The following is a 16,544-nucleotide window of genomic DNA, read 5'->3' as shown; positions in this document are numbered from 1 at the left end:
ATTGCACCCAAAACCATAAAATACCTAGGAATAAATTTAACCAAAGAGGCAAAGGATCTGTGCTCAGAAAACTATAAAATACTCATGAAAGAAATTGAAGAAGACACAAAGAAATGGAAAAACGTTCCATGCTCATGGATTGGGAGAACCAACATTGTGAAGATGTCAATGCTACCTAGAGCAATCTACACATTCAATGCAATCCCCATCAAAATACCATGCACTTTTTTCAGAGAAATGGAACAAATAATCCTAAAATTTGTATGGAACCAGAAGAGACCCCGAATAGCCAGAGGAATATTGAAAAAGAAAAGCAAAGTTGGCGGCATCACAATTCCGGACTTCCAGCTCTATTACAAAGCTGTCATCATCAAGACAGTATGGTACTGGCACAAAAACAGACACATAGATCAATGGAACAGAATCGAGAGCCCAGAAATGGACCCTCAACTCTATGGTCAACTCATCTTTGACAAAGCAGGAAAGAATGTCCAGTGGAAAAAAGACAGTCTCTTCAACAAATGGTGTTGGGGAAATTGGACAGCCACATGCAGAAGAATGAAACTGCACCATTTCCTTACACCACACACAAAAATAGACTCCAAATGGTTGAAAGACCTAAACGTGAGACAGGAGTCCATCAAAATCCTAAAGGAGAACACAGGCAGCAACCTCTTCGACCACAGCCACAGCAAATTCTTCCTAGAAGCATCACCAAAATAAGGGAAGCAAGGGCAAAATGAACTATTGGGATTTCATCAAGATAAAAAGCTTTTCCACAGCAAAAGAAACAGTCCACAAAACCAAAAGACAACCGACAGAATGGGAGAAAATATTTGCAAATGACATATCAGATAAAGGGCTAGTGTCCAAAATCTATAAAGAACTTTCAAACTCAACACCCAAAGAACAAATAATCCAATCAAGAAATGGGCAGAAGACATGAACAGACATTTTTCCAAAGAAGACATCCAAATGGCCAACAGGCACATGAAAAAGTGCTCAACATCTCTTGGCATCAGGGAAATCCAAATCAAAACCTCAATGAGATACCACCTCACACCCGTCAGAATGGCTAAAATTAACAAGTCAGGGAACGACAGATGTTGGCGCGGATGTGGAGAAAGGGGAACCCTCCTACACTGTTGGTGGGAATGCAAGCTGGTGCAACCCCTCTGGAAAACAGTATGGAGGTTCCTCAAACAGTTGAAATTAGAGCTACCAATCGATCCAGCAATTGCACTACTGGGTATTTACCCCAAAGATACAAATGTAGGGACCCGAAGGGGTACGTGCACCCCAATGTTTATAGCAGCAATGTTCACAATAGCCAAACTGTGGAAAGAGCCAAGATGTCCATCGACAGATGAATGGATAAAGAAGAAGTGGTATATATACACAATGGAATATTATGCAGCCATCCAAAGGAATGAGATCTTGCCATTTGCAACGACGTGGATAGAACCGGAGGGTGTTATGCTGAGTGAAATAAGTCAATCAGAGAAAGACATGTATCATATGTCCTCACTGATATGAGGAATTCTTAATCTCAGGAAACAAACTGAGTGTCGCTGAGTGGTGGGGTGTGGGAGGGATGGGGTGGCTGGGTGATAGACATTGGGGAGGGTATGTGCTACGGTGAGCGCTGTGAATTGTGCAAGACTGTTGAATCACAGATCTGTACTTCTGAAACAAATAACGCAACATATTTTAAGAAAAAAGAAAAAGAAGAACATAACAGGAGAGGAAGAATGAAGTCAGAGGGGGAGACGAACCAGGAGAGATGATGGACTCTGAAAAACAAACAGGGTTCTAGAGGGGAGGAGGGTAGGGGGATTGGTTAGCGTGGTGATGGGTATTAAAGAGGGCACATTCTGCATGGAGCATTGGGTGTCATGAACAAACAATGAATCGTGGAACACTACATCAAAAACTAATGATGTAATATATGGTGATTAACATACAAATAAAAAAATTTAAAAAAAAGAAGTCAAACTCTCACTCTTTGCTGATGATATGACACTGTATGTGGAAAACCCAAAAGACTCCACCCCAAAACTGCTAGAACTCATACAGGAATTCAGTAAAGTAGCAGGATATAAAATCAATGCACAGAAATCAGTGGCATTCCTATACACCAACAACAAGAAAGAAGAGAGAGAAATGAAGGAGTCGATCCCATTTACAATTGCACCCAAAACCATAAGATACCTAGGAATAAATTTAACCAAAGAGGCAAAGGATCTGTACTCAGAAAACTATAAAATACTCATTAAAGAAATTGAGGAAGACACAAAGAAATTGAAAAACTTTCCATGCCCATGGATTGGAAGAACAAACATTGTGAAGGTGTCAATGGTACCTAGGGCCATCTACACATTCAATGCAATCCCCATCAAAATACCATGCACTTTTTTCAGAGAAATGGAACAAATAATCCTAAAATTTGTATGGAACCAGAAGAGACCCCGAATAGCCAGAGGAATATTGAAAAAGAAAAGCAAAGCTGGCAGCATCAGAATTCCGGACTTCCAGTTCTATTACAAAGCTGTCATCATCAAGACAGTATGGTACTGGCACAAAAACAGACACATAGATCAATGGAACAGAATTGAGAGCCCAGAAATGGACCCTCAACTCTATGGTCAACTCATCTTTGACAAAGCAGGAAAGAATGTCTTATGGAAAAAAGACAGTCTCTTCAACAAATGGTGTTGGGGAAATTGGACAGCCACATGCAGAAGAATGAAACTGGACCATTTCCTTACACCAAACACAAAAATAGACTCCAATTGTTTGAAAGACCTAAACGTGAGACAGGAGTCCATCAAAATCCTAAAGGAGAACACAGGCAGCAACCTCTTCCACCTCAGCCGCAGCAACTGCTTCCTGGAAACATCGCCAAAGGCAAGGGAAGCCAGGGTAAAAATGAACTATTGGGATTTCATCAATATAAAAAGCTTTTGCACAGCAAAAGAAACAGTCCACAAAACCAAAAGACAACCGACAGAATGGGAGAAAATATTTGCAAATGACCTATCAGATAAAGGGCTAGTATCCAAAATCTATAAAGAACTTATCAAACTCAACACCCAAAGAACAAATAATCCAATCAAGAAATGGGCAGAAGACATGAACAGACATTTTTCCAAAGACATCCAAATGGCCAACAGAAACATGAAAAATTGCTCAACATCACTCAGCATCAGGGAAATCCAAATCAAAACCTCAATGAGATACCACCTCACACCCATCAGAATGGCTAAAATTAACAAGTCAGGAAACAACAGATGTTGGCGGGGATGCGGAGAAAGGGGAACCCTCCTACACTGTTGGTGGGAATGTAAGCTGGTGCAGCCACTCTGGAAAACAGTATGGAGGTTCCTCAAACAGTTGAAAATAGAACTACCATACAATCCAGCAATTGCCCTACTGGGTATTTACCCCAAAGATACAAATATAGGGATCCGAAGGAGTATGTGCACCCCAATGTTTATAGCAGCAATGTCCACAATAGCCAAACTGTGGAAAGAGCCAAGATGTCCATCGACAGATGAATGGATAAAGAAGAAGTGGTATATATACAAAATGGAATATTATGCAGCCATCCAAAGGAATGAGATCTTGCCATTTGCATCGACGTGGATGGAACTGGAGGGTGTTATGCTGAGTGAAATAAGTCAATCAGAGAAAGACATGTATCATATGACTTCACTGATATGAGGAATTCTTAATCTCAGGAAAGAAACTGAGTGTTGCTGGAGTGGTGGGGGGTGGAAGGGATAGGGTGGCTGGGAGATAGACATTGGGGAGTGTATGTGCTATGGTGAGCGCTGTGAATTGTACAAGACTGATGAATCACAGATCTGTACTTCTGAAACAAATAATGCAATATATGTTAAGAGAAAAAAAAAGAAGAAAATAGCAAGAGGGGAAGAATGAAGGGGGGAAATCGGAGGGGGAGACGAACCATGAGAGACGATGGACTCTGAGAAACAAACTGAGGGTTCTAGAGGGGAGGGGGTGGGAGGATGGCTTAGCCTGGTGATGTGTATTAAAGAGGGCACATTCTGCGTGGAGCACTGGGTGTTATGCACAAACAATGAATCATGGAACACTGCATCAAAAACTAATGATGTAATGTATGGTGATTAACATAAGAATAAAAAATTATATAAAAAAGAGTAAAATAATCTGAATTATTCTGCAAAATTATAAACATTTTGATATATATCTGATTTTTTTTATTATTTTTTACCCTTAACTAAGACCTTTAGTTTCAGATTCTCCACATCTATTCTAAAGAAATTCTCATTTAAGAGATACTTAAGAAGACAATTTTTAATGCTTTTGTTAAATTTTTGTTTCTTCTGTAGCAAATTTTCACAAATTCTGTGGTTAATTGCATGTTTTGTTTTAAAGTGCTGTAATTTAGAAATCCAACACCAACTACACTGGGCTAAAATAAGGATGTGGTTGATATGGCTGGTTGGTCATGTTTTCCAGTCTATATGGGACAAAGGACAGTAAAGACTACATCAGGTTCTTGTTAAATCTTTCTCCTTTCCAAGAATGTTTTTGTGTAAGAATTCATCTATTTTGTTTTTATAAGACATGCACATTTTTACTCCCCCGACATGAATGTTAGGGTTTATGACCTCTTCACTATGCCACTCCTAGTATGTGTCTGAATTTGATGTGTTAAGTGAGCAGATTAGGAAGAATAGGAAGAAAGAATAGGAAAAGTCTTTCATTTATGAGTCCTTGGTATATTTATGATGAAACATGTATCTTTATAAAATATATCCTGAATTATTAGTTCAGTATTCTAAATAAAATCTTAAGTACACTGAATAAATTTTCAAATCCTTTGAAATAATAGAAGTTAATCACTGAATATTTTTGTAAAAGAGTTTGGTTTTTTACACATTACCTTTATCCACAAAAATTAAATACAATTTTTCTTTTCATTTTTTGATTAAATACATTACAGTAAAGAATAAAAATGAAATTTATAACAGGAAGGAGATGCAAAATGTGGACAGAAAATTAATAAATATGGGCTTATATCATTACCATGAAAAAAGTAATAGTTATAGATGAAAAAAGAGAGAAGGATAGAGAATATGGGGAAAAGGTCCACCTTTCCTACCCAGTGGCTCCTCATACATCTATTCTCCCACATGTGTTCATGCATGCTCACACAATCTTGCACACACATTCATTCCCAGGCTATATATCCAATGTTTTTTGGGTCAAGATAGGAACAAACTTTAGAGAAAAGTGGTTGAGAATAAAATGAAAATGATAAATATAAACAGAGTAATGAGGAATAGCATCACTGGCAGAAATGCTTCCTTCAATGATAAGTTATAGTATCTTTGAAAAATAACATGTAGGAAATATTTTATAAAAGTTGTACAGAATAATTAATAATTACTAATGCTTATTAATAATTAATTAATATTTACTAATATACAAGAAATTTAGCTGTAGACAATTTGTCATTTTCTACAAAATGTCAATTTTTAGTAATTCTTAAAAAAAGAAAGAGGATCTCAATTGAATTCTATCCAATATGTCAAGCTTTCTCAAATTATTTTTTTTTTATTTTAAAGATTTTTTTTATTTGACAGAGAAAGACAGTGAGAGAGGGAACACAAGCAGGGGGAGTGGCAGAGGGAGAAGCAGGCTCCCCACCGAGCAGGGAGCCCGACATGGGCCTCGATCCCAGGACCCTGGGATCATGACCTGAGCCTAAGGCAGCTGCTTAACAGACTAGCCGCTCAGGTGCTCCGTCTTCTCAAATTCTTGAAAGAGAGGAGTAAACAACCATTCTAGATAAGACAGCAGCACATTTAGAAGTCTCATATTACAATTGTGGCATCAATATGAATGTTAGAAAATTGACTTATAGTTCAAACCAAGGCTATCAGGGCATTTAGTAATTTATCTTCTCATGTAAGGATTGCTATATTTTAATTTATTTTTATTTTATTAAGAATACCATAAATATATTATGACTGCATATATCATAACTGTAGAATTTGATGTAAAGACTAATTTCAACTAATATGTCTTACGGATGATTTCCTTGAAGCTGATAAAGAGTTGAGATTGAAGGAGTCAAGTGTCTGCTCTGGTGTTTGGCAATTAAAGAAGCGGTGAAACCTGAAGGTTTTTCACTGTAATATTAATCGAGTGACTCTTTGCCAGCCAGACTGCATTGTTGAGTAAGAGGTTAGTAAGTTTTTACAAAATCTTCAAGAAATACAGTATCATGGGCGCCTGGGTGGCTCAGATATTAAGCGTCTGCCTTCGGCTCAGGTCATGATCCCAGGGTCCTGGGATCGAGTCCCACGTCAGGCTCCCTCCTCAGCGGGAAGCCTGCTTCTCCCTCTCGCGCTCCCCCTGCTTGTGTTCCTGCTCTCGCTATCTCTCTGTCAAATAAATAAATAAAATCTTTTTTAAAAAAAGAAATACAGTATCATTTTATAATTACTTTTTGGAATTCCCCTAAAAGTCAGAATTTTGCACATTTTTTTTTTTGTTTCAAATTATGCCCTGGAACTATCTTCTGAGACAACACATTTGAAATCTGAATTTTTGTGATATAGACAAAAAATAATTTTCTAATGCTTCTTTCAATGTCCTGTTTGTCACCCATATTACAATGACTAAAAATGGAATGCAATTGACAAAAGTTAAAGGAAAGCATGAAGTCAGGATGGTATAATTGAAACAAGACCAAAGAATACATTTTTCCAACAAGCACTGTAATTAACTTATTTTCTCATTGAGAACATTTGTTTTTTACTCTCTGATCCTTGTCCTTTCCACCACAAAATGGAAAGATTGGATTTATGTTTCCAATGAAACTTTCATCTATAAACTGGGTTTATTGCTTATAGTACATAATAATATTAATCAAATTCAAGGGTGTGCCAGGCTTTATCTTATTACTTTGAGTATTATAGTTTGATCCTATTTGCACCCTATCTCAACATACTACATTAAATACTGGTGTTATCACCATATTTTACAAGATAATATAGGCGTAGGGAGTTTTAAAAATTCAATGAAATAGATTTCTTTCTTTGCTATGTAGTTTTGTTTTAAATTACTGTGTTTTATTCTCTATATAATTGAACCATCAGTGTCTTTTTTTTTTTAGATCTGAGATTTCTAGTGAGTTTGCTTAATGAGGTTTTCTTTGTGTTATTATAAATATGATTTAAATTTAGTTTCATGTCCAGGTTAAGAAGACAATACATACCTTTTATTCTTAATGATGTCCATTGGGATAATCATTTTTACAGAGACTGGATCAGACATAAAGTCTCATAGGTAGTGCTATGTAGACAAAGATCATGACCCTAACTACAGCAGCTTCTTGTCTAATTCAGATCATTTTGAAGCAATTAAAGTGTATACTTCAAAGTAAATGTATACATACATATATATGCATATACATAAATACTTGCATGAATAGCTACTTATTTGAAATCCACTTTTTCACAGAGAAAAGCATCTTTTGTACCTTTCTGATCATACGTAGCCCATGAAGGATTTTTTACCCGTTTGTGTTCCTACAAATTTATGAATTCCTGGGGTTCATCTTACCTGCTATGATGCAAAATTCTAAGGTTCTGTTGATTCCCAATGTCTTCTTTTTCTTGATAGCTTTTCTGCTGTTCATACTATGAGGGAGAGATTAATGATGATCATCTTGTCTGAAGTCTTCCTCTTATATTTTCAAAGAGCATAAAATACTTTTCAATTTGTTGTGTATCACCCTTTGGGAAAACTATGGATCTACAGAGAAGCAAGAGTCCCTTCAGGACTATGAGTGTATTTCTGTATGAAAACATATTAACCGGGATTAATCAGGGGCATTTAGCCCTGGCATGAATATCTGACACCTCATATTCTTGCTTTTGAGTGAAGTCTTTTCCCAAGTCGTTGGAAATATACAACTGGGCCTCTGCAAGGAGGAAAAACAACAGATAGAGCCCAGTGCACTTTATTTAACATTCGATTTTAATCAAGAGGGAATGAATTTATATGTTCTAAATTACATGACAAGCTAAATACTAAGCTTCTATATGTTTTTGAGGGTGCAAAGAAATTTGGTTTTAATTAGGTTTGTTTATGATCTACATTTATAGTGCTGTGTACTGTTTTCTCCACACTTGTAAAATCTGCTTTGATTTAAAATATTTCTTAAACTTGAACATTTGTGATACAGATATAATAATTTCTCTAATGATTTCACTCATGTCCTAATTGTGATACTATTAAAATGTATAAAAACTAAATGTACTTGATAAAAATTGAAGGGAAAGATGGAGTCAGGATTGTATAATTGAAACAGACACAAATATACCATTTTTTCAATAAGCATTATAATCAATGTGCTTAGCTTAGTATGTTTCCTTTCACTCTCTGGCCTTAGTTGTTTCCATTATAAAATGAATTCATTGAATGTCATGAATTCTAAGAAAATTTTATTTATAAACTGGATTTATCACTTAAGTACATAGTTATATTGGTCAAATATAAATATGTGCCAGGCAGTCCTCTGAGTACATTGAATGGTATACTCAGTCCCATTTCTACCCCACAATAACACTTTCAACTAGGTGATATCATTATTAACATATATATATATACAATATATACTCCCTGAAACTTCCCTACCAGTATTAATAAGCATCACCTTCCACTCTCATCCAGATGTTAATAGAAATCAAACAGAGAATGAAGGTTTCTACTTTTGACTATCAAGAACAAGGAACCATGAGAGACGATGGACTTGAAAAACAGAGGGTTCCAGAGGGGAGGAGGGTGGGAGGATGGGTTAGCCTGGTGATGGGTATTAAAAAGGGCATGCTCTGCATGGAGCACTGGGTGTTATATGCAAACAATGAATCACGGAACACTACATCAAAAACTAATGATATAATGTATGGTGATTAACATAACAATAAAATTTTTAAATTTTTATTTTATTTTATTTCTTTAAATATATTTATTTAAGAGAGGGAGTGAGAGAGAGAGAGCAACAAGCAGGTGGAGCAGGAGAGGGAGAAGCAGGCTCCCCGCTGAGCAGGGAGCTTGATGCGAGGCTTGATCCCAGGACTCTGGGATCATGACCCAAGCCGAAGGCAGAGGCTTAACCGACTGAGACACCCAGGCATCCCATAACAATAAAAATTTAAAAAAAAGAACAAGGTAGCACTGCCATTTTACTCATCAGACCAATATCAGAGGAGTTCTGCTAAAACACAAGATTTACAGAAGACACATGTATCTTATACTATTATAATTTAGATGTCCAGTTTTAAAAGAACTCACTCCTCACACCAATAACAATGAAAATCCCCCAACTGAGAAAAGACAATAAAGAGTTGTCAACAATAAAATGATGGAAATGTTAGAATTTTGTGACAAAGTACTTAACTCAGTCATCAGAAAAATGATTAAAAATAAATTATAAATATGCTTGAAACAAATGAAATCATAGAAAACTTCTGCAATAAAAAGTGTTCAGAAACATACAGATGATTTAAAAAAATCAAAATTTAATAACTAAGGGGAACCTCGGTGGCTCAGTTGGTTAGGCATCAAACTCCTGATTTCAATTCAGGTCATGGTCTCAGAGTCATGAGATTCAGTCCCACCTTGGGCTCTGCTCTCAGCACTGAGTTTGCATAAGATCTTTCTCTCCCTTCCTCTTTCTCTCTCCCTGCTTAAGTCCTTATTAATACCAGGGCACCTGGGATTCTCAACAGATTGAGCATCTACCTTTGGCTTGGGTCATCATCCCATGGTCCTGGGATTCAGACCCTGTTGGGCTCCCTGCTTAGTGCAAGTCTACTTCTCCCTTTCCCTCTGCCTATACCCCCTCTCATGTTCTCTCTCATGTGCTCTCATGTTCTTTCTCAAATAAATAGATAAAAGGTATAAAAAATATAAAAGTGTATCAATACCAAAGGCTGAATATTATTGACCTTCATCTCAGCAATAAAGAATACTTTTAGATTCAAAGGAAAAATTATAAATATAAGAATGGAAAATAATTAACTGGGAAAACAGAAATAACAAAAAGAAAATTTTAGAAGCCAATGAGTACTGGGTCTTATATGCAAAATTAAATAAATTAAAAATTTATTTTTATAAATAAAAAGCCAAAGGCAGATACTTAACCCTCTGAGCCACCCAGGTGCCCCTGTATAGAACACCATTAAAATAATATAATGTTGTTTGGAACATAATAGATGAATACCTATTGCTCATTTTAATATAATAAAATATAAAATATTTTTCTATATTGTCTTTTGCATTATTTTACTCTCAAAATTACAGTTAAGTATTAAGTATACTGTGTTCTCAATATATATTAATTTTACTTTGTTTCAGTTTTTTTTAAACTTTTCAATCCTGGTTATATTTGAAGGATATTAATTCTTTGTGTGGTTGGAACACTTTAACAGAATCATGCTGCAGAATTTATCAGATAAATATTTCTCTGCTACTGATTTGAAAATCTATGCCAATTAGATTCTAAATAGTAACAATACAGTTAAAGGTGGTTTTTATAATTGTTATTATTTACTTGACTATTTCATTTTCAAATTCAGATGCTGTTTATAAGCAATTAAGATCACATGAAGCTGCTAATAAAATATTAATTAGAATTCTATTAAAATGCTTTAATTTAGAATTAATAGAAACATTTGAACAGTATCTATTTTTACTGAGTTAATAAGATAGCAGTTCCAAAGTATTATTTTACTAAATTTTAAATATTTTTAAAATTATACTAGAAGTCTTCATATTTTTTTCTGATCAAAAGAATATGCATCCTTTGTTGTAATTCCTATTTCCTCATCTATTTCCTTCAACAGGAAAGCACACACTGTTGGAAGAAATCATTACTCTGCCCTGACCTTTAGCAGAGTCAACATTAGTGAATTGCATCTCGTATCTTTGTGAACCAATATTTGACATATCAAATGACTGGTTGTTATTATGGAATTGCTGAAAGTACAATTATACTTCAGTAATTTGGAAGTAGAAGGAAAGATTTTCCTCCCACAACAGATGTATTGTAAAGTACTGAGATGTTAGAGGTAATTAAATTTTTTAGGTATTAATTTTATATGCACTGAAATAGAGATTTTTATTTTTTAAAAGATTTTATTTATTTATTTGACAGAGAGAGACAAAATGAGTGAGGGAACACAAGCAGGGAGAGTGGGAGAAGGAGAAGCAGGCTTCCCGCTGAGCAGGGAGCCCGATGTGGGGCTCGAACCCAGGACCCTGGAATCATGACCTGAGTTGAAGACAGATGCTTAATGACTGACTCACCCAGGCGCCCCTGAAATAGAGATTTTTAAAATAGTTCTGTTTTTTATTGAAGTATATGTAATAAACAATACTATATCAGTTTCAGGTGTGAAACATACTTCTTTAACAAGTCCATCCATTATGCATTCCTCCCCACAAGTGTAGTTATCATCTGTCACCATGCAACATGTTTATGATATCACTGATTACATGTCCTATGCTGTACCTTTTATCCCCATTATTTATTTATTTCTTAACTGGAAGCCTGTATCTCCTACTCCTCTGTACCAATTTTCCCATCCCCTCACCACCCTCCCCTCTGAAAACCATGTTTGTTCTCTGTATATACAGGTCTAATTCTGCTTTTTGTTTGTTTATTCAATTGATTTGTTGCTGTTGTTGTTGCTTTTAGATTCCACATATATGTGAATTTGCATGGTACTTGTTTTTGATTTATTTCACTTAGCATCATACATTCTAGGTTCACCCATGTTGGACAAATGGCAAGATCACATTCATTTTTATGGTTGAGAATATTCCATTGTGTACATACACCATATTTTCTTTACTATTTATCAGTGGATATTTGCGCTGTATCCACAGCTTGGCTATTGTAAATTATGCTGTGATAAACATACAGGGCCATGTATATTTTAAATTTTGTTTAAATTCCAGTTAGCTAACATACAGTGTAATACTAGTTTCAGTTGTACAATAAAGTGATTCAACACTTCCATACAACACCTAAGTTCATAAGAACCTACTTAACCAATCCCCCCTACCTCCCCTCTGGTAACCCTCAGTTTGCTCTCTGTAGTTAAGAGTCTTGTTTTTTGGTTTGCCTCTCTCTCTTTTTTTCCTTTTGCTCATTTGTTTTTGATTCTTAACTGCACATATGAATGAAGTCATATGGTATTTATCCTTCTCTCATTGCTTTTTTCACTTAGCATAGTACTCTTTACCTCCAACCATGTATTTGAAAATGACAAGATTTCATTCTTGTATATATACATATATGTATCTCACATCTTCTTTATCCATTTTCAGCCAATGGACTCTTGAACTTTTCCCATAATTTGACTATTGTTCATAATGTGGCTATAAACATCGGGGTGCATGTATCCCTTTTAATTAATATTTATGCATTCTCTGGGTAATTACCTTGCAGTGCAATTCCTGGATCATGGGGTAGTTCTATTTTTGTGCCCAACTTTTTGCATATGCAAATACTTTCTTAATTTTATCTCTAAATAGTATTTTAACATATGTGTTAACCACAGTCTTCCTTTTCCATCCATTAGTCAATGAAGAACAATAATATTTTATACAAAAATACAACAAATGTTAGCAGTTAGGTATTTACTACAGGGCTGAGATGATTGTTTTAGAATTATATATAAATATCAAAAAATAAAATTTACAAATCTGTTGGATGGTGTGAGAATAATATCCAAATATGTCTTTTTTTTAAGATTTTTATTTATTTGACTGAGAGAGTGAGAGAGAGAGAGCACAAGTAGAGGGAGTGACAGGCAGAGGGCAGAGAGAGAAACAGGCTCCCCGCTTAGCAGGGAGCCCGATGCAGGACTCGATCTCAGGACCCTGAGATCATGATCTGAGCTGGGGGCAAACGCTTAACCAACTGAGCCACCTAGGCGATCCTCCAAATATGTCTTTAGTTAATACAGAATAGCATCCTTATTAAGATTCAATGGTTAGAGCGCTAATTATTGGCTAACTGACTTAACTGATTCATTTCTTAACATTTATTGATTCCAGTTTTTCATATAAAAATCAGTAGTAGTTACCTTGTAAAATTTCTGTTCTGAGATATAAGAAATAATGGGCAAAATAACTTGAAGCACTTAGACCTATAGTCAGGCATTCCATCATCAACACCATTATCATCATCATCATTATCATCATGAAGGTCACTGTTTCAAGACTAGAGCAAATTAGCATCACATCATTTCCAATTTTATCAGAAACATGAAAATTAAAGAAGAAACTTAGGATTATGGACTAGTGAATTGAAAAAGAAGTAAACAGTCAAATGATAGAGAAATTATGCCATAATTGATTTTAAATCTGGAAAACAATTTTTTTTAAGAAAAACGAACATGAGAGAAATGAGATGGATAGAAAGAAGACAGATTGCAAGAATTTCAAGAATATGATGATAGGAGTGCCTAGGTGGCTCAGTCTTTAAGTGTCTGCCTTCTGCTCAGGTCATGGTCCCAGGGTCCTGGGATCAAGCCCCACATTGGGCTCCCTGCTCCATGGAAGCCTGCTTCTCCCTCTCCCACTCTCCCTGCCTGTGTTTCCTCTCTCGCTGTGTCTCTCTCTGTCAATAAATAAAAATAAAAATCTTAAAAAAAAAGAATGTGATGATAGTAAGAAAAATTGAAGGGAAACTATTGAAGGGAAAGTTAATGGAATAAAGCCAAGATCATTTAAAAGATTATTGATTTCAATGCAAATGTATTTGTATACACAAGTAAACCAGAAGTATATTTAAATTAATAAAAAATAATGATAAAAGTAAGCCTAAAGAGAAATAAATTTATAAATAAATTAAAAAGAACATATTAAAATTTAGAAAACAAATTGAAATTTACTTTCCATTTCTTGGTACATTAAATTTCTTCATCAGTTTCTGTGAAACATAAAATTTACAAATAGTAAGTGTAAGAATAAAACATGGTGTCTTCTTTTAATTATCCTGTTCCTGGATATGTGAGAATAATATTTTTTTTTCTGTTTGGATTGCATAGTAAAAATGGTCTCCTTTGCAAACTAATCTCATTACTTTTAAAAATGTCATTCTGTGATTTCCAATGACTTCTGTTAACATTATAGTGTACCTATAAAATCTTCTAAAGATTGTTATAACTGGAATATTTGCAAGTCCAATATTGTGGGATTAATTATTTAAGAAATCAATTAAAATGAGCTTCTAAAAATATTCTTGCCAAAACAAACAAATAAAAGAAAAAAAATGGGTTGCCTGGGTAGCTCAGTTGATACAGAGTCTGACACTTGGTTTCAGCTCAGGTCTTATTCTCAGGATCCTGAGATCAAGCCTCGCATTAGGCTTTATACTCACCAGGGAATCTGCTTAAGGGTGCTCCCTTGCCCTCTCCCTCTGCACCTCTCCCTACTCACACTCTGTCTCTCTCAAAATAAATAAATAAATCTAAAAAAAAGAGAAAGAAAAAGAAAGAAAGAAAGAAAGAAAGAAAGAAAGAAAGAAAGAAAGAAAGAAGAAAGAAAGAAAGAAAGAAAGAAAGAAAGAAAGAAAAGAAAGAAAGAAAGAAAGAAAGAAAGAAAGAAAGAAAGAAAGAAAGAAAGGAAAGAAGAAAGAAAGAAAGAAAGAAAGAAAGAAAGAAAGAAAGAAAGAAAGAAAGAAAGAAAGAAAGAAAGAAAGAAAGAAAAGGAAGGAAGGAAGGAAGGAAGAGAAAGAAAGGTAAACAAGTACTAAATATGGAATCAATTACTCATTTTTAATAACTATTGCAAGAGTAAATTAAAAAACAAATCACAATCTGGAATTATAATAAAACATGTAAAATTTGAAAGTACTATAAAAACCTTTTCAAGTGAGAATTAAACCAGTGCTGATTAAGATGTATTTAAAATGAGAATATTACTTTATACCAGTGGCCTGTTGAAGTGAAGATACTGATTGGAACATTTCCATTGAATTGGAAACAGCCAAGACACTCCACTGACATTCAGGCCCATCTAGCCCTTTAAGTATAAAATCCTATGTAGCAGCACAAATGATACAATAGGTATCTAATAACTTAACAATTTTATAAACTAAATAATTCAAAATTATTTGTATTTGTATTTGAAAGTATTTTTATTTGTGATTATCAACTCAATTGTATAAACCAACAATTTGATACACATTAGTGGGTATAAGAGTTATTGATATTTTGCATATTTATATATTTGTTGTCATTTTATCACCAAAAATTTTTCCAAGGGCCGCTTTCATGTCCCTATTTCTCAGGCTGTAAATGACAGGATTCAGGCTGGGAGGTAACAGAGAATATAATACAGACATAAAGAGGTTCAATGATGATGAGGATTTTGAGTTTAAACCTAAATATGATGTATATCCAGAAGAGAGGAACAAGGTTACCACAGTGAAATGGGGCATGCAGGTGGAGAAGGTTTTAAACCTGCCTTGTGAAGAAGGAATTCTTAGGACAGTGGACACAACATTAGCATAGGAAGCAACCATTAAAGTAAAATACACAAAAGCAAAACCAAAACTAACAATAATAAACACATATTCTAGAATTTGCTCCTGAGAACAAACAAGTGTGAGCAATGATGGAATGTCACAGAAAAATTGATGCACTATGTTGGAACCACAAAAATGCACAGAAAATGTGCCTGCTACATGAATGGATCCATAGAAACACCCACTGAACCATGATGCTCTCACCATCTGCACACAGGTACCTCTATTCATGATGGCCTCATAGTGCAGAGGACAGCAGATGGCTGCATAGCGATCATAGGACATCACCAGAAGGAGGGCAAACTCCGTGCCAGCAAAGAAAACAACAAGGAAAACCTGTGAGGCACATCCCACAAAGGAGATGGAATGGCTGTTGGTCAGAGAGTTCATGACAGATTTGGGGACAGTGACAGAGATGTAACAGATATCAATCAAAGACAAATTTTTCAGGAAGAAATACATGGGGGATTGTAGATGCTGGTCAACGGTGGTGAGGATGATAATGAGGAGGTTCCCCATCAGTGCTGCCAGGTAAACCAGGGAGAAGAATGCAGCATAAAGTCTCTGTAGCACCTGATCATCAGGGAATCCCATGAGCAAGAATTCTGTTATTAGGGTCACATTGGTTAATTTCTCAGGCATGATTTTTTTTTTTGGAAAATTTTTCATGAATCTTCAGAATCTGTCTCTTTTTGTTGGTTCTCTTATTCACTGATTGTGAAGTTATTTCTGGAGTAAAGCATATCTTGCAAACTATAATTTCTTCAATGTATGTAGAAAAAATATATTAAGATCATCATTAAAGCAGATTAGAATATTTTTTCCTGTAATAGCCTAAAATTTATGCATAAAATAGACAAATACTACCTCACATATTCATTTTACTTTGCTGGAATAGGTTAAAAAGTAGCAAGGAAATTTGGAATAAAATAATTTG

General features: G+C 35.1%; 1 protein-coding gene across 1 annotated transcript; it reads right to left on the bottom strand.

Moving 5' to 3' along the window:
* Nucleotides 1-15,301: 15,301 nt before the first annotated feature.
* Nucleotides 15,302-16,249, bottom strand: LOC114202018 (olfactory receptor 14A16-like). Its single transcript, XM_028094999.2, has one exon. It carries the CDS (start codon nt 16,247-16,249, stop codon nt 15,302-15,304), a length of 948 nt encoding a protein of 315 aa, XP_027950800.2.
* Between the last annotated feature and the right edge of the window lie 295 nt (nt 16,250-16,544).

The sequence above is a fragment of the Eumetopias jubatus genome, unplaced genomic scaffold (genome assembly GCF_037043125.1).
Source record: "Eumetopias jubatus isolate StellerSeaLion01/CBP00866 unplaced genomic scaffold, mEumJub1_p1.0 scaffold_5, whole genome shotgun sequence".
NCBI lineage: Eukaryota > Metazoa > Chordata > Mammalia > Carnivora > Otariidae > Eumetopias > Eumetopias jubatus.
Note: the sequence above shows the minus strand (reverse complement) of the source record. Positions and strands in the feature narration are given on the sequence as shown.